Source organism: Botrytis fragariae (assembly GCF_013461495.1).
Source record: "Botrytis fragariae strain BVB16 chromosome Unknown tig00000050, whole genome shotgun sequence".
NCBI lineage: Eukaryota > Fungi > Ascomycota > Leotiomycetes > Helotiales > Sclerotiniaceae > Botrytis > Botrytis fragariae.
Genome location: NW_023500992.1, coordinates 1,220,846 through 1,242,172, shown reverse-complemented (window position 1 = coordinate 1,242,172; position 21,327 = coordinate 1,220,846). Strand labels below are relative to the sequence as shown.

The 21,327-nt window shown below is 43.0% G+C and overlaps 5 protein-coding genes across 5 annotated transcripts; 3 read left to right on the top strand and 2 right to left on the bottom strand.

Annotated features, from left to right (window-relative positions):
- Positions 1-4,966: 4,966 nt before the first annotated feature.
- Positions 4,967-7,003, top strand: Bfra_004386 (uncharacterized protein; the record flags this gene model as incomplete). Its single annotated transcript, XM_037334793.1, has 1 exon — positions 4,967-7,003. The coding sequence occupies one exon, from the start codon at positions 4,967-4,969 to the stop codon at positions 7,001-7,003; it is 2,037 nt and encodes a 678-aa protein (XP_037193327.1).
- A 3,585-nt stretch (positions 7,004-10,588) lies between these two features.
- Positions 10,589-11,329, bottom strand: Bfra_004385 (putative phosphoglycerate mutase family protein; the record flags this gene model as incomplete). Its single annotated transcript, XM_037334792.1, has 3 exons — positions 10,589-10,909; positions 10,961-11,046; positions 11,104-11,329. 3 exons carry the CDS (start codon positions 11,327-11,329, stop codon positions 10,589-10,591), a joined length of 633 nt encoding a protein of 210 aa, XP_037193326.1.
- A 1,525-nt stretch (positions 11,330-12,854) lies between these two features.
- On the top strand, positions 12,855-14,270 carry Bfra_004384 (putative endosomal spry domain-containing protein; the record flags this gene model as incomplete). Its single annotated transcript, XM_037334791.1, has 1 exon — positions 12,855-14,270. The coding sequence occupies one exon, from the start codon at positions 12,855-12,857 to the stop codon at positions 14,268-14,270; it is 1,416 nt and encodes a 471-aa protein (XP_037193325.1).
- A 793-nt stretch (positions 14,271-15,063) lies between these two features.
- On the bottom strand, positions 15,064-17,019 carry Bfra_004383 (putative serine threonine-protein kinase rio1 protein; the record flags this gene model as incomplete). Its single annotated transcript, XM_037334790.1, has 2 exons — positions 15,064-15,182; positions 15,400-17,019. The coding sequence occupies 2 exons, from the start codon at positions 17,017-17,019 to the stop codon at positions 15,075-15,077; spliced, it is 1,728 nt and encodes a 575-aa protein (XP_037193324.1). The 3' UTR covers positions 15,064-15,074.
- A 346-nt stretch (positions 17,020-17,365) lies between these two features.
- Positions 17,366-21,209, top strand: Bfra_004382 (putative chromosome segregation protein suda protein; the record flags this gene model as incomplete). Its single annotated transcript, XM_037334789.1, has 4 exons — positions 17,366-17,406; positions 17,458-20,278; positions 20,330-20,765; positions 20,824-21,209. 4 exons carry the CDS (start codon positions 17,366-17,368, stop codon positions 21,207-21,209), a joined length of 3,684 nt encoding a protein of 1,227 aa, XP_037193323.1.
- Positions 21,210-21,327: the final 118 nt, after the last annotated feature.

The following is a 21,327-nucleotide window of genomic DNA, read 5'->3' as shown; positions in this document are numbered from 1 at the left end:
TACACATTACGCATTAAAACCCTTGCAGCCTTCTAAGGCGGGAAGAAAGGATGAAGAATGAGGCGACGCGGGGAGAGAGAAATATATCAAAAGCCTTGGAATTGATTGCCAATACTCGTACACGTAAACTTGAATCATTCATGAATATTCATCTGGAGTAGAAAGGATAGCGAAGAAGAAATCAAAATCAAAACTCATGAATGTGCGACCTAATTCTTCAAATCTAATTTCCATCCACTTCTTGAACATTCTCAATCGCTTATGAAAATGGTCAGAAGGATAAATTTGTAAGTTTTGAATGGGTATGAGGTCTCAGTGTAACATTGGATGGGCATTTCTTGGGACGAGTGACTTTTTTTGAGTCAGAATTGTGGAGATATACTTATCCCCTCATCTATAGGCAGAGAGGGTGCCAGTTTGTATTCCTTTCCCGAATAGGAAATCAAGAAGTCCAATAAATGATATACGATGAGGCGACTCAAAGGCAAATAGATGTATGTACAGATGTAGGCAGCCAAGCACGGGAAGTATGGGTGGATGCAGTCTACGGCGTTGAGATCCCTTTCTTCAAAAGGTTGAATGCAAAAACGATGGGACACATGATATCGAGCAAGCAAAAGACAAAGTAACGGGCAATTGAGGAACGCGCAGGAATCAAAGGCAATTGTGGCTTAGAGTAAACTATTGCAAAGTGCGAACCAAACGGCAGTGCAGTGTAAAGAAGCGGTGAGGCATGGTAAAATTGAGGGTGTAGTGGGCTGAGATATCATTCATCGACGTGAAATGTTGCGGCTTGAACTTTTATTTTAGTTTCAGAGTTGATTGAGATATCTATTATCCGTTCGACTCTTCGAAGAGTGATTGACGTAAAATTGTTCTTCTGGATTCAATAGCCCGATGCTTAATTGACGTTCTATAGTTTGAGCTTGTGAAGGCGAGAGAATAAGATTGTCTTGTGATAGTGATGGCGAGTGAAAGATAGTAGGATGGAGGAGGGGTAGGTCTCAGCCTTGTATACAGGTAGCGCAAGGGAAAGGACAGATAGCGAAGAACTTTGAGATGGAGGGTTGAGACGGAGGGGAAAGCAATATGAGGAAAGGAAACGATCTGCTGTATAGATAAGATACACAACAAACTGTGGTGCAGAAATGCTACCACTAGATAGCGAGTCTGCTCTTGTCCCGTCTTCCATCTCGTCTGCATCTACCGTACAGGAGGATTTAAAGGCTTTGACGCAATCAATTTATGCTTCTGACTCGAATCGGTACTTGGGTACTTGGGTACGTACAATACAATACATGCATCGAGTACGACAGCGGGTGTTACCTGTCAGATTTTTCGGTTTTGTACATGGAAATCAAGGTGATGTGAACATGTGCCCCCGATCTTTGCCTGTGTGTCCTCTACCTTCCCTCGGAAAAGACGACCGAAAGGGATTCAACCCAGGTAGGCGAGGGTAGTAGCATCCCCTTTGCAGTAGATTACAGTAGTGCCGAAAATCGAGTACTGTGTATGGGGATTAGTAAAATCATTGCATTTAATGCATAATAGTGCGCCTCGAGCCGATGCTCTAATTGGTGAATTATTTACTCCGGCTTTGAGAATGAGAATCCTTCAAAAAGAAAAAAGAAAAAAAAAGGGATGTTCAAAGAGTCATCAGGAATAATGTTTTGAAGCGGCAGGAGCAAGAAAAAGCCGCGTCACGAAAGCTCGTAAAGAGTCCTGAAAGATTGGTGAAAAAAGACTACCAATTGTTGGCTGAGCATATATGACTTGCAGTATATGTGCACTGTGCTGCGATGCGTTGCCTGGGGACTGCTAGTTACCAATGGTGATGATAATACCCGGTGATTCTGAAAACTTGATGTTACAACGAAATGCTTGACTTGAAACGCGTTGACTGGCGTGCACTGAGGGAAAGAATAGAAAGAATGAATGCATGTTCGTTGCTAGGCAATCTCAAAGGCAGATTTCTAAAAGAAGAATGTCAGATTCTACGTGTTGAATCAATCGATGGTATTGGATGGTAAATGTGATTTTCCGACGGATTGAGTTGCTGGAGAATAGTCATGGAAGAGAGCCGAAATAAATTGGTTGCTTACACAACAGGGTAATTGAGCGAATGAACGAGGTTCACAAATCCATGTTTTAGCCATTGGTCTTGTCAAATTCGACTTTTTCCAATGCATAAAAGATGGCTTGAAATGGCGTCTGTTGTAAAGTGGCTGGTTTTGTTTCCTCGTTTCGTTGGTAGCCAAATCCAACTAATCGACAAATTCTTCATTAATTGCTAATACTTCCGAGAGGCATCAAAAGTTCAAACAATCATCATTCGGAAAAAATCCAATAAGTCATTGACCTATTGAGTTCACTTGTCCATTAAAATCCAAGCTAGTACCTACATCGTAGGTATCGTGTCGACGTGCATATGCTACTTTAGAGTGTATGCAGGTAGCTCGGCGTGTGAGCAAATAATCGGTGGGTGTTATGTACGGAAGAAAGTATTGTGAAAGTAGATGGGTCTGACGATGTGGGCTTAGGTACCCACGGTACATCGTGCATCTGGTGCAGTGCATCCATTTTTCCCATTTTATCGTTTATGAGATCGACTTTGAAAAGCCGCAACCAACAGTTTACTCATTTGCCAATCGTGGTTACTGCTAGATGATGATGATGATATCAAGTAACATGAAAGTGTGCAGAACTCGCCAAGGAGGCAACTCTCGTGTATCAAATAACCAGACAACCAGAATTTTGAAGCAACTGTCGTCGTCAGTGTGACTTTGAAACCAAGTACGGTTTTATGTATCATACATTGTAGGTCACTCAACTAAAAATATCCCGTATCGTATCTGTAACGAATATTATTGGGGAAGACAAGTAGCAATTGCCGCCTTGTTCGAATAATTTATCTGGGCTATTGGAAAATGAAGGGGAGAAATGGAAGAAAACAGCGAAGCGAAGTGGATGAAGGAGGCGCAACCATGAGCTATCCCCGCAAATAAACTTCTAGAATTCCAATTCTCCATTCGCAAATCCCTTCATCCCTTCATCCCTCGCCAATTTTCCTACTCGGCGTGAATCTTGACAACCAGTTAGAGACTATCTTCACACTTTTACACTCCCTTTCGTCAATCCATTTATTGTTATCTCATCCCATACCTTGCCATCCGTTTCATTTCCCTTTATTCTTTGCCAACACCATCTAAGATTGAAAACATTACCATTCAAGACCCATACATACATTTCTCACTCCTCGACCACCTTACATACTTCACCATTCTTACTGCTGCATTCAATTATTTTCAGCTCAAAATAGACATCTTACTTTAATAAGGAGTCATACCTACATATACGCCTACCCTTCTTTTTCTTCCAATCCCCCCCTAGTCTTTTCTAGCTACCTTGAGATGAGAATTGTGGACGGAGTATTCATATCCCAACTCCACTTATCACAAATACACATTGATACCCAATGAGCTCCTGAATCCTGTACTACGACAAGCATTAGGCTGGAGGACCGACCGACAACACAACGAACGATTGAGAAACTTTTTTCTCTCTCTCCCTGATTTACCCCCTGCAACGAACTTACGGAGGGATTTAACCTACGGGAAACAAGAACATCCTCGCATGTGGTGGATTTTCCAAAAAGTACAAAGCTACGAGCAAGACCAAATTATTGACCAAGTCAACAATTTTGTCTCCAAGACATAGAAGGACCGCAAAGAACTACATCACCTTTCCCAAACCATCCACAGGAATAATTTTGGAAACCGCAGGAAAATAGGATACCCCTACGGACCCGGAACCAGACCCAATTACAGCAAACCTTCATCTTCCCCAAGGACAGTCACAAAATAGCAGCCACAGACCGGACAAGGATTTTATTTAAACGGATTTCCCTATTTTCGTTCCCATTTGGATACTCCCATTACCCAAGGATTAGGAGTATTTTTCTGCAAAGAAAACCCAAAAAACAACGGAAAAATATAGCACAATTAGTCCCCGGTGTACTTGTTTTTCTTATTCCTTTACATATGACCACAGCTTGAACCAGGGCAGGTCTGAAGAGTGTACACCTCGTACCGTGTATCATCTTGTTATTCCCCATTCGGCTTTTAATCTCATACTTCCAGCAGAAAGTTTATGAGAGAGGCTTTACCAACGTATCCTCGTTGACAATACCACACGATCCTATCATATCATCGCAGATTCTCTCTTCGATAAAAGTCCCCTTTACCCACACATCCACATCTACTATCTACTTTCCTCTCAGCCCCCCTCCTTTAGGGTTCTTCTTTAGCTACCGGATTGCTGATCCATATCATATCATATCGCATCGACATTCAATCCTAGGCTGCCAAATCACACTATTCGCTATCGATAAATCGATAAACCCTACGGACCTAATCACCACCAACCATAATTCATCATTCTATTCAACCTGGCAAAGAACAATCCACGAAAGAAGAAAACCAAAAAGAAAAAAAAGTCAAACATTACCCGTTACTCCAAGTCTCAGCTTTCTGTCAAAGTACTACCTAATTGACACTACTGCGGAATTGCGTCGCTCATCCAATCATTGATTAGTGTCTTCACTATTTTTCCCTACGGATTCACGGATTAGACACTAAAAAGGAGCTTAGACTCCCCATATTTTTTATTTACGACTACTCTCTTACTTTTTTTAATTTTTATTCCATCCCTCAGTCGGTTCATCCCTTCACCCACACCACACTTCCCGTACACCCCGTCAACCAAACTTCATAACAACACACACACCCACACACACATACAGACCACAACACTTTCTTCGTGCGACATCAATTGCTACTATATAAGTAGAAGCGTCCAGTGCGTTTTCTGTTTACACTCAGCAGGCCTTCCCGTCAACTCTACGGATTAATATCAAATACGTATCTTGTTGTTGACGACCCTTATTGTCGTCGCTCCAATCTAAACAATGGGTGGCCCACGTGCCATGTACTTCGAAGACGAAGATGAAGAGACGGGCAAAGTTTTGAAAGGTACTCGACGAAGCGCAAGCGTTAAAGCACCTTCAAGGGAAAAGGTCAAGGAACGTCCTAAGATTACCACTCGCGATCGCACATCAAGTAAAGCTTCAAGAACAAATAGCGACTCGGGATACTCGACAGGAGCAATTCCTACAGGCTCCGAGATATCATCACCCGATGCGGTACAAGATGTTGAATACACAAAAGAAAGTAAAAAGTCGCGAAGACCATCCACGAACCAAAGACGTCCTTCCACAGTCGAATCACGTCCACCACAAACACTAAAAAACAAAGAGACCAAGGAGCACAAGGAGCACCGAAGATCTCTCAGTGTCAAGACTGACGCAAAACCAGAGCACTACGGAGTTAAGACCCCAGTTACTTCTAAACACCCTCAACCTCCCGTCATTACGCAACCCAATACCACGTCTGTCCCTGTGAGACCTCGCGCATTGACCCACGCTCAAACATACCACGGTGGTCAACGACCTTCCAGTTACCACGCTGCCTCTGCTTCAGTGTCTGCTGCCTATCCGCCATTGTCCAGTTCTGCGTATTTTCAACCTGCTCATCAATCGGCGCAATTTCAAGCTCCACCTCCCTCACCAGCATTCAGCAACAGCTATGCTGTCGTCCCTCCTCCTCCTCCTCAAGCTACTAGCTACTTTCAATCTCAGGAAGCTCAACCTTCATCGCGCTCTCTTTCCGCTCGATTTGAACCTCAACAAAGGGCCTCTCAATATGGCATTCGACCTGAGCCAGTTCAAACACCTCGAATGATCACAGGAGGCTATGAGCGAGAGTACATTTACAGCGAAGATGATTACGATGATAGTTACGAATCTTCTATTGAAGAGCCGGTCGGGAGAACCATCACCAGTAGCATACGTGTACCATCTGGGATCCCTTCAAGGACAAATAGCTCTGCTGTATCGGAGAGTAACTTTAGCAAGGCAGACAGCTCGCGCAGTCGCGAAAGTAACTACAGCGAAGTGGAAAGCAGTTACAACAAGAGCAAGAGCAGCAGAGGCAGAAGAGACTCTCAGGCTATGCCACCACCACCCAAACCTACTATGCGACGACCAACAGTTGACGTGCCAGTGTACGACGACACGCTTTCCCAATACAGCGTTGAAGAGTACCATGATGAACCTCCTCGTCAAGCACCTCGTCCTCGTCGACCAAGTCCTCATCGAAACTCAGTTTCATATGATGTGAGCGAACTACCCAGGGAAGCAGAAAGATTCAGACTTGAGACTGCTAGCAAAAACAGACGTCGACAAAGCTACTATGGACAATCTACATCTGCCTCATCCACTCAAGCGTCTACTACGGGATCAAGTGGCTATAGCGCAAAACTTTCTGCGGCAGCCGATTATCTCGAGGAAGTCAGTGGTCCAACTATCCCTCTCACTGCTGAGGCTTTGAAAAGGGAACAACGAAGACAGGCTGGGGGTAGTAGCAGAAGCACAAAGAGCAGTGGAAGTCATGACCTTAGTGATTATCGGGGCACACAAACCACCCGTACAACCCGAAGTGGTGGTGATGATAATGTTACAATCGAGGTAACTGGCCAAGCTAAAGTCACAGTTGGTGGAGCTGAAATTCAATGCGAAGAAGGAGGAAAAATTCAGATTCACCGCACAGAAAAAATAATTCATGACGGAAGCCAAGCAACTGCATCGGAATATGGACATGGACACGGACCTAAATTACTTGATGATCGTGAGCGCCGAAGCCGACATGATCGGAGTGACAGTCAATCAGCCCGATCGCGTATGAGATCACAACATTCCCACACCCGAGTCTCACCTCGACCTCAAGAGCGGGACAGAGCACCTCGCGAACGCCGTGAAGACTATGAAGCTCGCACTGCCAAAGACTATGGATCTCGCACTGTCAGGGATTATGAGTCTCGCACTGCCAGGGACTATGAATCTCGCAATGCCAACTGGGAGAATTCAACTACTTCTACATGGCTTTGAATTCTTTACGTATCATATTTTATTTCCTTTGAACGATTCATTTCTTGGATATTCGATTTAGCGACATGATTGTTTATGGCGATTTCGTATCATTTCTTTTTGGATTCCTTTTTTAAAACATCTTTCTTCTCTGTGCATATTGATATGTGGTCATTACTTTCTCCTCTTCTTTGGTTTTTTCAGAAAAGCGGAAAAAGTTTATACCCCAAAAGCACTTGAGAGCACTTTTTCTGTTTTTTTTTTCCTTATGGTGGAAATGGAAATGTTTCAATATGATGAATGTACGACTTGTATGAGCTATGGTTATGAATCTCTTTTTTCATGTCTCTTATCTTCACTTTGGCGATTACCTTTTGATTTTGGATTGAAAGTATTGGGATTGGGATGAACTACAGATGCATGCACATTTGCTAGCAATGGCAGCATGTAAGATATGAATTATCGACAGAGATGTTTGTAAGAGTTGGCGTACATGGCTGGTACATGGTCTGTTTGGTATGATATATGGAAAGGATGGGAGGGGGGGACGGAAAATGGATTGATAGATTGGACCTCCTTTAATGTTAGTGGGGACTCGTCTATCTATCAGAATTGTTTCAAGAACCTTCAGGATTGGATTGATTGATTGATTGTGGATTATAAGCTTTAGGGTAGCTTTAGATAGCTTTAGGATAGTTTTAAAATATGATACCCCCTTGTATTTCCTAGTCGTCGAGTTCCTGCAGTGAAGTTGAACTTGGTGATGTGACTGTATTGTCAAGTGGATACCTCAATGCGAGATTGAGTATTAGTTGTTTCTTCTCGGATGATAGCCAAGGAATGTCTCGGCGCTCACTGGAGAAGTCTCTGGATTTTGGTGCTTTATATATGTTCTTTAGGTTGCGATGAGATGCGATGCGACGCGACGCGACGCGGTGGGTGGGATGCGGAATGTTTAGATCATTTTCTTTTTGTTTGTATTGGGTGCGTTGAGGAAGAAGATGTATGCACCTCTTTCCCTCAATTACATAGATAGGCGGATGATGATCTTCGAAAGATCTTTCTAAGCACTATCTAGGTAGGTACCTAGTATGCGTATGGGAGTTGAGTTTCCAGGTTGGTGAGATCGATGGAACATGAAGGACATCAATTTACATTCTTCTTTTGAGTCTTTGCATTCGGAGTTTGATTGATTGCTTTGGGTTTATTTACTTTTGGGTTTATGAGATGTGGAGCTGGAGGGGGGGGTTAATTGGGTTTGTTGTCTGAGTGTTGGTTATTAGTGGGTTGGTGGTTTGGTGGTTTGGGAGGGATGGGAGGGATGATGTATATTGTAATGTAAGTATTTGGTTTGTTTTATGGTTGATGGGGTGATGGTTGGTAAGCTCAAGGTTGATATTCACTTTCCAAACCTCCTAACCTCATCTCCATACAACTCTAAACCAACTCACTTAACATATCAAAAAAGGGCACTATGGCGGAGTGGTTAACGCGACGCCCTGCTACTAGCTTGGTCATCCTGGTACGTCTCCTTATCGCGGTAGTGGTAATTTGGTATTTGATGAGGAGATTGGATGAACGGCTATCGTACAGGCGTTTCCTTCGGGAGCCAGAGTTCGAATCTCTGTGGTGTCGGATCTTTTTGGATTTTGGGAGAGATTGGGGATTGGGGACTGGGAATTGGGTGGAGTGGAAAGGGAAGCTGGGTGAATATATAAGGAATTTGTTATGTAGGGAGAAGAGAGGAATTTGTGGATCTAGGGGAGGAATGCACACTTCACTCATTACCTGGTTGAGTTTCAATGATTTGCGGGTTTTCACTCTTTTTCTTCTTCCTTTTTTTGGGGAGTTGGGATATTCATGAGGAGGTTTGAGAGGTGTCGTAGCGATTGTAGGTCTTTCTGCAGTGGATTTTGATCCGCGAGAGGTTGAGTCTGGTGGAGGTTTGAAGTTGGGGGTTGGAAAGAATTGGTCTTTGGAGTTTTTGTGAACATGAAGTGGCTATGTAGCGTGGTAAATTTGTTCACTCATTATCTATGCGATGTTAGATATAGGTTTTGAGCTTATAGCATTTATCTCTCTCGAGATGGTGATAATCTTAGAATTCTATACACTATAAGAAAGGGATCTTTGTAATCAATTGTATATTGAAAAAAGCAAAGAGGTATGTCGCATGCAGTATTGAAGAACATGCGACGTATAAGTAGAATGTATGATGCAGCTAAAATAGAGCGCGGGAATAACGTACAGATACTAGCCATCAAATACCAGCAAATTGAGAAGAAGCAAAAGATAATAGAAGACCTATCCCGAGTTCTCATCGAATCCGCTAATAAAATGCATCAAATCTCTATCATGCGAGTCAACAAGTACATACTAAATTCTCCAACCAAACCTCCGAAAACAGTACCGACAACAGTACCGAAGACCGTCCCGAAGTCGGCACGAAACTCAGACGTGCAACCAAATCCTCAACATGTCATCATGAACGTGATCTAGCGAAGCTAAACCGAGGACAATTATCGGGCGAAAAATCAGATATGCAACAGTTCTCGGGTGTTGACTGTTGGGAAGTATTAGCTTGAGGATAAATGCCGGGATGGCGTGGGACATGTGTAAGCGTAAGCAGAGGGGAATACTCGGCGAGTTTGACCTATGAGAGGACTTGGGGGAAGTCATGAGGATGGAAAAAAATGTTTGTGGGAGTTTTGAGCTGTTTTGGGTGGGAATGGGCTATAGTTGTCAGTGGATGGAATTTCTACGGAGGGGATATCTCATCGTTAGGATAAGGTTGATACGATTCGTTGGCTGATCTTGTGTGGCAAATAAAGAGGTGAGTGATGTGATAAGTAGCATGGAGTATTTGGACCAATCTATATATTCTACGGTATCCATGTAGAAGCACGGTTAAATGATGGATGAGATTAACAAAGAAATGTTTTTAGCGAGGGTTTAGGGGCGGGGTAAGGAGTTTAACTTGGCACGTTTAGGGTATCTTTTCAAGAGATTGAGAATTCGATAATTCTTGTGCAGTATATGGTGCCTAAGTAAGCAATTAAGACAGGTGAAAGTAATTCAACATGAGACAATGGTAGTAACATTGATTTTCTGAACTTGAGATGGAGATTTTGTTGTGATCATTGTATATTCAAAGAGCACACTTAGTTATGGAAATGCCAGGACGTTGGGTGATGAGAACACGAATATGAAAATATCAAAGTTGCTTTGCCTTGTCTTCTTCTGAAATCCGATATTAGTGAAATTTGTAAGAGTGCTTTGCGAGTCAGAATGACTTTTGAAAGATATGTGAACTAGACTAGAATATGATTGAAAACAGCCCATTTTTTTCTTTTTCTTTTCAAGGTTATGAACGTCTAATTCCGTGCCCTCTCGACCAATTTTATCTCATAAGCTATCACTTTTGAGTCTCTTTAAACCACTTATGCACACCGACAACTATGTTCCCCAAAGTTAACATGTCTATAACCACCAGACATAAGATTCTCATAATAACTCCGAATGATTCGTAGATGAGATGTGCCTGACCTATGCTGCTTTCAAAGGTATTTTTCTAGCAATATCGTCATCACTCATCCTCTCAATTGGCTATTGGTATCTCATCGGCTGTTTCGTTATTGGTCCTTGCTTCAACACAATTATTGGTCGTGCTTTGACGCCCTCAATGTCACCGCCCTCGACTTTGGTCGGCTGAAGTTCCTCCTGAAAAATCTTGAATAATGCATCCACGTCAGTCTCACATCTCTTCAAAACTTTCAGTATCTCCTCCTTGGTATTTTTCGAGGTATCCTTTGCAACGATTTGAATAACCACCTTCATTTTTACTGCATGGGCTTTCTCAGAAGATTCCGAAGGCTTGTGTGTTAAGGTTTTTGCAAGAATTGAAGGCCCCGTTGGTTGGGAGTGGATCTAATCTGATGTAGGTATCACATGTTGAGTCAGAGAATGTGATCTACGAACTTCGAGACCACCCTTATCTAGAAAGAGAAAAGGTTTCCCATTATCATCAATTAAATAGCTGCGGACTTCGCCAGATCGCCAATCTCCTAGATTTCATTTCCATTAGCTTTTGTGTGCTTGATTTGGTTTGGCACGCAACTTACCCCTCCCGTTAGTGAGTTCTCTGAGGACGCTTCCATGACTGACTATCACAACTTCGACGTTGGTGGTAGTTGATCGTAAGCCATTGAGCGCGAGTTTTAAAGCAGGGATATTCCACATCTGACTTTTCGGAACCCATTCACCAGAAGCTTTATCATTCCACCCTTCTTCAACTTTATCGAAGTCTACTTGTTCGCCGAAATGTTTGTGTAGATACTCTTTGTCCATTCCTATGCCGTTCGGCGAAGTATCCTAATTCTGAAGTATGTCCAAAGCTTGAACTTTCACACCTCTGGCAATAGCATTTTCGAAGGATAAGAGTGCCGTACGGATGGTTCTTGTCATGGGCGAACATCAGATGTGTGTGACATCTCTGCTGTCCGAAAAATCCTTCGAGAATACCTGGCAATCTGAACGACCCTCTGCAGTTAGATCTGGATCGCGAATAAGAAAAACTGATCTGTGCTGAATCCTTGGGCTTTGTGTTCACCCTAAAAGTGATTTCTTAGATCTGGCCATGTTCTTGTTCTGACTTCTAACATAGAATTTGGGACGCAGAGAAATACTAACCTTTTCATGTCGCAAAAAATGTGCTACGACATCCATCGCGAAGTAGATACTATTGACACGAATTCCATTTGAGACCGCAACAAAAGGAAATATGGAAAGAGAGGGACAGAATAACTGTTTGGGGATTTTGGAGTGCCTGTGTAACCCGGGGCTCAATGACTCAGAAGACTACGTTTTTAATATAGTTGGACAACAAGTCACCATGAATCCAGGAAAAGCTGCTCCATAAAAGTATGTAAAGCACCTTTCCTCGGTCTCAAATTTCCAAGTTGAGCCATTGTGAGCCATCATTCGTTGTCGATTGAGCCTTTCAAGCGGGTGGCTGCATCTGGGAGCCTGATCTGGTGCACTCAGTCATAAAAAACGGGGTTCAATAGAGGAACGACAGGGCTAATTCTGGCATATGATCATCGAATACTATTGCGTTCTCTTATGAACTTTCAGAGAGGCAAAAGAGAGGCATGCGCAGTGACTTCAATGCGAGGAATTTTCTGAAAATGGCACACCAAGGACATTACACTAAGGAGATAAAAAGCCTACAACCCCTTCCTTTAAAAGCTTGGTATTTTCTCACAGATCCCAATTTTACCAATCGAGATTAGATACTTTGGACATGACATCAAGGAGATTTGGGACAGAGAAAGATTAAACCAAACCAAGCATTAGGTTGACGATCCACTAGGACTATTAATCACTTCATCGTCCCACATTCAGCCCTAAACAATTAGACTTTTGTAGTGCTCTCATATATTGTGTGCATATGCACGCAAAACCAACTCAAATGGATTTGATATGATTGATTGTTTGTCTAGATCTTTCACAAGAGCCTAGAAAGCGAGAACTACAACCAAAAATAGATCTAAGCACGTGCCCGGTTGCTGTGTAAACGAACGACAATGACCAGCCTCCCGCTTTTTCCCCAGCCTCGTAATTTATTCCAAGGAACGTGAGTTGGCAATACTATCCAACACCAGAACTTTTTGACTGAGTCTTTTAAGTCTTATCAATTTGTTCCGGTAATTTTTTACTTTGTGAAGTTCAATTGACGAATATTCCAATTCACGATAACCCTTTATCACTACTGATGGTACGAAGCTGTACTTAGTTGGATGTTGAAGTAAATAAAACTTCATCATCTTCGAATACCAACCTAAATCACGACACTCACGAAAAGATATCAATCATGCCTGTTATCTCCTCTTACGTCTCCCCTCTCCTCAAACGTACCGCCGTTGCTTCTTCATCTCCATCTCTCGACATCGTTTCTTCCGCACCAAATATCATCACCAAAGCTCTCACCGCACGCGATGTAGTCCCCACAGTTGATCCCTCAAGTGGTGTTACACCTTTCGACACTGTTCCTAACAAATTCGTCTTCATAGTTATTGGATTGATCGGTGCTGGCTTTGTTATCACCGGTATCTGGTTTTTTTTCATCGCTAAGAATGGTGGATTTGTCTTTCATGAAAATGATTGGGATGATTATAAGTCTACGGTCTTGAGACGCAAAGGACCCAATGGTACTACTCTCTCTGGAGCTTCAGAAGCTACAGATCTTGGAGGTGGTAGTATTGTACATGGAGAAAAGAAGAGGAGTACATGGGGAAGGAAGAACAAAAAGAGTAAGAGGGGTGGAAGTGGTATGGAGAGATCGAGATACAAGGACTATGATGAGGAAGAGAGTTCACTAGGCACACAAAGTGAGGTCACTTATAGCGAAATGAGTGAGGTCAATTACCCACGGAAGGAAAAGAAGAATAAGAAGAGCAGACTCCGCGGTGGTGACTTGGGTGATGTACCTGAATCCGAATACGGCGACGATATTGCGGATCTTCGAGCATACCGTCATGAGAAACCAGCACGAGTTGGCGGCATGAACAGAGAAAGCGAATCTAGTATTTGGGAGGGATCTACAAACCAAGAAGGCTCAACTGTTTCCGATGGACTTATGCAAAACCGCGAGAGATCTCCTGAGCGTACCCCCGAGAGGCCAAAGAAGAGTAACAACAAAGATCACTACAAAATTCGAAAGGTTATCGGAACAGTTCAAGGCCCACGTGTTGCTCCCTCGACTAAGGATAATGGTGGAAGCTCAACTTTCTGGAACAGACAGAACACAACCAAGAAGAGTTCAAGACAGAGCGAGGCCGATTCAAGTGTAACAGATGATGAGAGAATCAAAGCAGAAGCCAAGAAACTTCAAGATAAGGGACGCGCAGCTCAACGTAGAGATTTCAGTTTCCGCGTTGGTGACGACAACAGTTCCGCAGCCGCATCTTCCCTCATCTCGTCTCGTGACGCAGCCGCAATAAAAGAGCAAGAGCGTCGTGAACGAGAGGCGAGACGTGCTCGACGTGAAGCTAGGAAACAAAGTAGAGATCAATCACATTTGGCACCCCCTGCTTATTCCGCTGCTGAATCGAGTGTCGGTGGAAGCGAGTTGAGTAGTGTGAGGGAGGATAGTGAGGTTAGTGGGGATACCGGACACAAGAGTTATCCTTGCTTTATTCCGGGGTTGAGTAGTGAGAGAGGTGGAAATGAAACGGATTATACCGAAGATAGAAGGAAGAAGAGAAATGGGGGGTATAGAAGGGAGTAAACGATCTGACGGGTGAGAAATGATAAGATGCGATGCTTGTATGAATTGGTCTGGGACGGAAGGAGGCAAATGGAAAGCAAATATTGGGACGAAATACGATACGATGTTATGTATGCGATGGTTGGATGCACGGATGGTCAGGATTGTGGATATAATGGAGATGGATAATTTCATAATGAACCGTGGTTTTGCGTTTTTTACAGGGAGTTTACATTATATGGCCACGGCCTTTCCAGGAATTGTAAGTTTAGAATCACAGTTTTAGATAGCAAACATTAGGGTATAGCGAATGAATAAATATGCATATACACAGATAGTATATTTTGTTCTCCACTTGACTTCGCTACATTATTATGTCATCATACGAGCAAGTTCTTTTCCCTTAGTTCAATAATTGCCACTTTCACATTGTTCCTCTTAGGTATCTCTTCCCAACGAATCAACTATCAAGGAAAAACAGACTCCGTGAACAGAACACCCGTCAGTGCTCTCTTTGATCAGCATATCTCCTACTCTCGTTGAAAGTAGAAGTATTTCAGCTTCCCCGGTAGTGGAACCCATACACCAAAGAGGTTTTGCCGAAGGAAACCCCTTGGTAAGACACTACTCCGATGTATTGGGTTGGGAGAAGTGATGTTTGTTTCTTCATCCGGGTGTTCGTTTTGAAGATTTCTCTGCATCTGTGGGGAAGGTAGCTAGAGAAAGGCAATGATTACTTACCGGTCACTATCATATGAAGGAGCCGGCGATCGAATATTTTGATTCAAGAATTTATTTGTTTGATTTGATTTTTCGACTTTAAAACTAGTGCTTATGTTTTGCCGTCGAGCTCACAAGTTTCTTCTTGAGATGTTTGGGAATTTTGTCTTTTCTCTTTTCACGTTTCTCTTCTTTGACTGCTTTCTTGTGTTCCTATTGTTGGAAAATAGTGTTAGCTTCCAGTAAATATGACATGAAGCAAATTAATGGAGATATTTGAGTGATGGTCAGACATAAAGTTCTCGTGATTTGTAATCTGGTCCCAGAAGGGAGGTCATGTTTTGTGGATGGAAATTGGGTCATCATTCCATGATAGGGGTGTCAAGGGTAGAAAGGCGAATGGCAAAACAAATGCTCGAAATGAACTAACCTTCTTAGCATCTTTATCCTCGAATCTCTTCCCTCTCGGTGTACCCTTCTCAAATCTCTTCTCGTCATCGTCATCATCTCCATCCTCTCCATCTTCGTCACCCTCCGCATCTTCATCATCATCACTGGCCTGACTAGTACCGTCGCCCATCGTATCCTCTGCATCCGCCTCGTTGCCCGAAGACATAGGCATCTTATCCGCAGCCAACAAATTTCGATACACAAGGTCGCCTCGTTCACCCTTTCCTACTTTCTCAGCATCGCGCTCGAAATCGTAGACTTGCTCTAGAGTTTGTGGTATGTATTGTTGACGGTAAACTTCATTTTCTACTTGTCGTTTGGCGACAGCTTCTTCAGTTTCATCTTCTTCAGGTCTTTCAAGAAGTAGTTTCTCAAGCGCTTCACTGAGTCCCGGCTCCTGGGTTGGTCCATCATGGAAAGTGATAAATTGGTAAATGGTTTGTTCGGATAAGACTTCGACATTCTTGCGCTTGAAGAAATCGGATACGTTCTTGATATCCATTCGGAGGAATTCCAATGAACGAGGATGGTCGTGTTCAACACTTTGAGAAACATCGATAATGAAAAGTTTTTTCTGGTGGTATAATACGTTATACTCACTCAAATCTGCGTGAACAAGTTTACATGTTTGGTACATTCTTCGCATGAGTCCAATGAGTTGTAGGTAGAGCAATCGATACTGTTCATCGACGTCATCACCAGAGAGCTCTACATCTCGAAGTCTTGGTGCGGCCCATCCCTTCTTATCACCTAGGAACCCCATGACAAGGACATGTAGACGTAGATGGACAGGTTCTGGACAAGGGATTCCAGCCAAATGTAGACGTTTTAAATTTCGGAACTCTTTCTCAGCCCAGACTTTGACCATAGCTCTGTTATTTCCTTTATTGTATCCTGATCTGAATCTATGTTCACCAGTAACATAGCGATCACGATCCTTAAAGACCAAGATACTAGTCTTGTAGACCTTAATAGCCCGGTGAATTGGTTGTGAATCTGCGTCTGTCGAGGGAATTGATAAGGCCCCATATACGTTGGCTTCCTTACCCGTACTTAAACATCCGTTGACTTCGGAAACAATACCTCTATTGATCATCTGAAGTAAAATCATACGTGTACGAGGATCCAAAACTTGTTCACTCGTCGCACGATCCGATTTATCTTTTCCATGTGTTTTATGACCTCCATCGAAACTGCCATCCAATCTGATCTTAGCAGCATGTTTTGACAAACTGGTGATCTGATCATCGACACTTGCCTTGGTATTCGCAGCCGGTCTTTGGGGATTTATTCGAGGGGCACCAGTGGCGGTTGCATCGTTGAGCTTGCGTTGACGGTTATAGGATTTGGTTAAATCACCGGAAGATGGGTCATAATCGACGTCGTCAACGTACCCGTCATCTTCCTCATCGAATAAATCATCGTATGCATCGTCTTCGTTATCTGCGGCATATTCTGTATTTTCACCAGAAGTCGGAGTCATTGGAGGGGCATCTGAAGTGGCGGGGTGGGCATATCCTTGATTTGGAATATATGTGTGAGATGGTTCTTGTCCTGCTGCTGCAGATACAAGTGTGGGTATCTCGTTATTATCTGCCATCTCTTCAATAAGCAGATTAATCCGGTATTGTGTATCGACCTTAGGTGCTTTAAAAAGTGGTGGGTGAAGAATGACTGACTGAAATTATCATGGAGAATTTCTGCCACAGGGCGGTGAGACGTCACTTTTCTACGCTAAGAATCGCGACCTCAATCGCGTTTCTTGAACTTTCAGCTTGTTGACGCGACAAACTCATTAAAACCTCGATTGAATACTGATTATACAGTTGCGCTTGGTGGATCTCTTGCAAATTCTTCAGAATAAATCGAGATCAGTTTTTCCCTTTTGAAGCGCTCTTCACAATCAGCAAGAATTATCGTTGCCCCACTGGCGACAAGTGGTCGCGATGGTTTATATCAAGCAGATAAATATCCAGGGCTTCAAAAGGTGCGTTTTGAACTACGATAGAAGATAATGCATCCTAACACACACATACAGTTATAAGGATCAAACACTCATCGACGAATTTTCTCCAGCGACCAATGTAATTGTTGGCAGAAATGGATCTGGAAAGAGTAACTTTTTCGCGGCCATTCGATTCGTTCTCAGCGATGCGTATACTCAGATGGGTCGTGAAGAGCGACAGGCTTTGCTTCACGAAGGTTCAGGATCTGCGGTTATGTCCGCATACGTTGAAATCATTTTCGACAATTCCGACGGACGTTTTCCTACTGGCAAGAACGAGCTCTACCTTCGTCGAACAATTGGATTGAAAAAGGATGAATATTCTTTGGACAAGAAAAATGCTACAAAAACCGATGTTCTTAATCTTCTGGAAACCGCAGGATTTTCTAGGTCGAATCCATATTACATTGTGCCTCAAGGACGTGTTACAGCTCTTACCAACATGAAAGATGGCGAGAGATTGAACTTATTGAAGGAAGTGGCTGGAACGCAAGTCTATGAGCAACGCCGTACTGAGTCCCTGAAGATTATGACAGATACTAATAATAAACGAGCCAAGATTGATGAATTGTTGGAGTACATTAAGGAACGTCTGGCAGAACTAGAGGAGGAGAAGGAAGAATTGAGAGGTTACCAGGAGAAGGATAAGGATCGTCGATGTCTACAATATGCTTTCTTTCACCAGGAACAAGTCGCAATTGCCGAAAAGCTGGAGGAAATCGATGAGTTTAGACAAGGTGGTGGTGATGGTGATGAGAACAAGGACGCATTCATGGAAGGAGAAAAGGCTATCGCGCAACTAGACACACAAATCAAACAGTTGACTCGACAAATGGAGCTCCTCAGAGTAGATAGACGTCAATTGGAGGAGGATAGACGAGATACTGCAAAAGCTCGGGCCAAGATCGAATTAGACGTCAAAACATTGACAGCCAACCAATCGTCCACAGAGCAATCGCGTGTAAGGCATCAGCAAGAATTGAATTCTGTGAAGCAGGAAATAGCTTCGAAAGAGGCCGAACTTGCACAATTACTCCCGGATTTTACTAGTCGAAAAGCTAGCGAAGCCGAAGTTAAGCGAAATCTCGACGAAGCGGAGGCTGGCAGAAATAGACTCTACGCAAAACAAGCTCGTAGCAACCAATTTAGGACCAAGGCTGAACGTGATCAATTTTTAAGGAAGGAAATTGAAGAGCTCAACTCCACGATTGGATCGCAGAAGGCAAACCGTATCGATGGTGACGAAGAGGTGAAAAATGTGCAATCTGAAATCCGAAATTTGGAAACCGAAATATCTGGTCTTCAGGAGCGATTAGACGGATGGAGTGGCAATAGAATAGCCTTAGCTGAAGAGGTCTCTACCGCCAAAGAATCTTTGGAGAAATTACAGGATGAGAGAAAATTGCTACGAAGAGAGGACGAAAAGCTCCACTCGGTCATAGAAGATGCTCGCAAAGAAGTTCTTCAAGCCGAGTCGGAATTAGCAAAGACCATGGATAGCGCCACATCTCGTGGATTAGCCACAGTGAGACGTCTCAAAAAGCAGCACAACATCCAAGGAGCATACGGCACTCTAGCAGAACTCCTTGAAGTTGAAGAAATTTATCGAGTAGCCGTGGAACAGACCGCCGGTAGCAGTCTCTTCAACTACGTCGTTGATAACGAAGAAACTGCAACGCAACTTATTAATGCTTTAAACGCGGATAAGGGCGGAAGACTTACATTTGTTCCTTTGAGCCAACTCAGATTCAAACCAGGTAACTTGCCAAATGCATCTGATGCTATACCTATGTTGAGCAAGATTCGATACGACAAAAAGTTTGAGCCAGCCTTCGAGCAAGTATTCGGTAAGACGATCGTTTGTCCTAACCTCACAATTGCTGCTCAGTATGCAAGAAGTCACGGATGTAATGCCATTACACCAGACGGTGATACTACAAATAGGAAAGGTGCCTTGACTGGTGGATATCTTAATCCAAAGGAATCAAGACTTCAAGCTGTTCGTGCGCTGACCAAATGGCGGGATGAGTACGAAATTTTGAAGGTACGACAAGATGAGATCAGAAAGGAAATTGAGCAAAAAGATCAAGAAATCACCGCCGCTTATACTGAAGAGCAAAAGGCTAGTCAAAAGGAGCACAAACTTGTTGACGGCCTGGATCCATTAAAGTCAGGGCTGAGATCAAAACAAGCGCACCTCGAAAGACAGAAGGCGCAGCTTGAACGACTTCTTCGCAATCAAGCAGATGTTCTCAAATTGTTGAAAGATCATGCCGCTAAAATTGCTGATTACGAAGCAGAAATTGCGTCTGATTTCAAGAAGGCATTGACGGCCAATGAAGAACGACAGCTTGAGCAGCTCAATGCTTCTGTCCAAGATCTACAAAAGCAATGGAATGAATACAGCAGAAGTCGGAGAGATCTCGAGAGCCGCAAACAGATGATTGAGGTTGATCTCCGTGAGAATCTTAGACTCAGGCTTGATCAATTAAATAGTCAAGAATTCGATCTTGCTACCGGTAGTGGTTCTGGTAATTTGAAAGAATCCCAAAGAGAATTGAAGCGTATTACCAAGGCTTCAAGTGCTGTAGAGTCAAAGCTCAAGGAAAACGAAAAGCAATTGGAGGAAGCTGAATCAAACATCAACAATTTGGAACAGGAAAGGAATCGTCAAGAAGACGAGCAGAATAAGATTGCTGCATTGATTGAGAAGCACCAGAAGAGGATGGAGAAGAGCATTGCTCGAAAGGCCATTCTGACGACTAGTGCTGCAGATTGCGCCAAGAATATTCGCGACTTGGGTGTCCTGCCTGATGAAGCATTTGAGAAGTACAAGGATTATGACCCAAAATCCGTAAGCAAACTTCCACAATAATCTTCTTGTCCTGTGCACTAACATTTCTAGATTCAATCTCGACTCAAAAAAGTTCAGGAAGCTCTCAAGAAGTATAAACACGTTAACAAGAAGGCATTCGAACAATACAATCAATTCACAACTCAGCGTGACAGTTTGACTAAGCGTAGGAAGGAACTCGATGATTCCCAATCATCAATTCAAGAACTCGTTGAAGTCCTTGATCAACGTAAGGATGAAGCCATTGAGCGAACATTCAAGCAAGTATCTAGGGAGTTTGCCCAAATTTTCGAGCGTCTTGTCCCAGCTGGTCGTGGTCGTCTTGTTATTCAACGTAAAACAGACCGTCGTGCAAGAGAGGAAGAAGATTCGGACGAAGAAGCACGGGATAGTGTTGAGAATTATGTCGGTGTTGGAATCAGTGTCAGCTTCAATAGTAAACACGACGATCAACAACGTATTCAACAATTATCTGGTGGACAAAAGAGTATGTCATTTCCCTCCGCAAGTTCTTTATCCAATGTACTAATTCGCCTTCCCTGTAGGTCTATGCGCCCTCGCTCTTGTCTTTGCGATTCAACAATGTGACCCAGCTCCTTTCTATCTCTTTGATGAAATTGACGCAAATCTTGATGCTCAATACCGTACCGCTGTAGCTCAAATGCTTAAGGAAATCTCAGCCAAACAATCACAAGCTTCTCAGTCGCAAGATAACTCAGATGAAGAATCTGATAATGATGAAGATGGTGAAGGTGGTTCTAAAAAACAAAAAGTTATGGGTGGACAATTCATTTGCACAACATTCAGACCAGAGATGGTACTAGTGGCAAATAAATGCTATGGTGTTACTTTCCATAACAAGACTAGTGGAATTGGTGTTGTTGGAAAGGAAGATGCGTTAAGCTTCGTCGATGGAGAGGCTCCAAAATAGGTGTATTGAGAGGGAAGCTATCGGTTTTGATATGTGTATTAGGAGATAATGATTCGGCGTTACTTTTGTTGTGATATCTTCTCCTAATTACAATTGAAGTGTGTAATTTATTGTATTT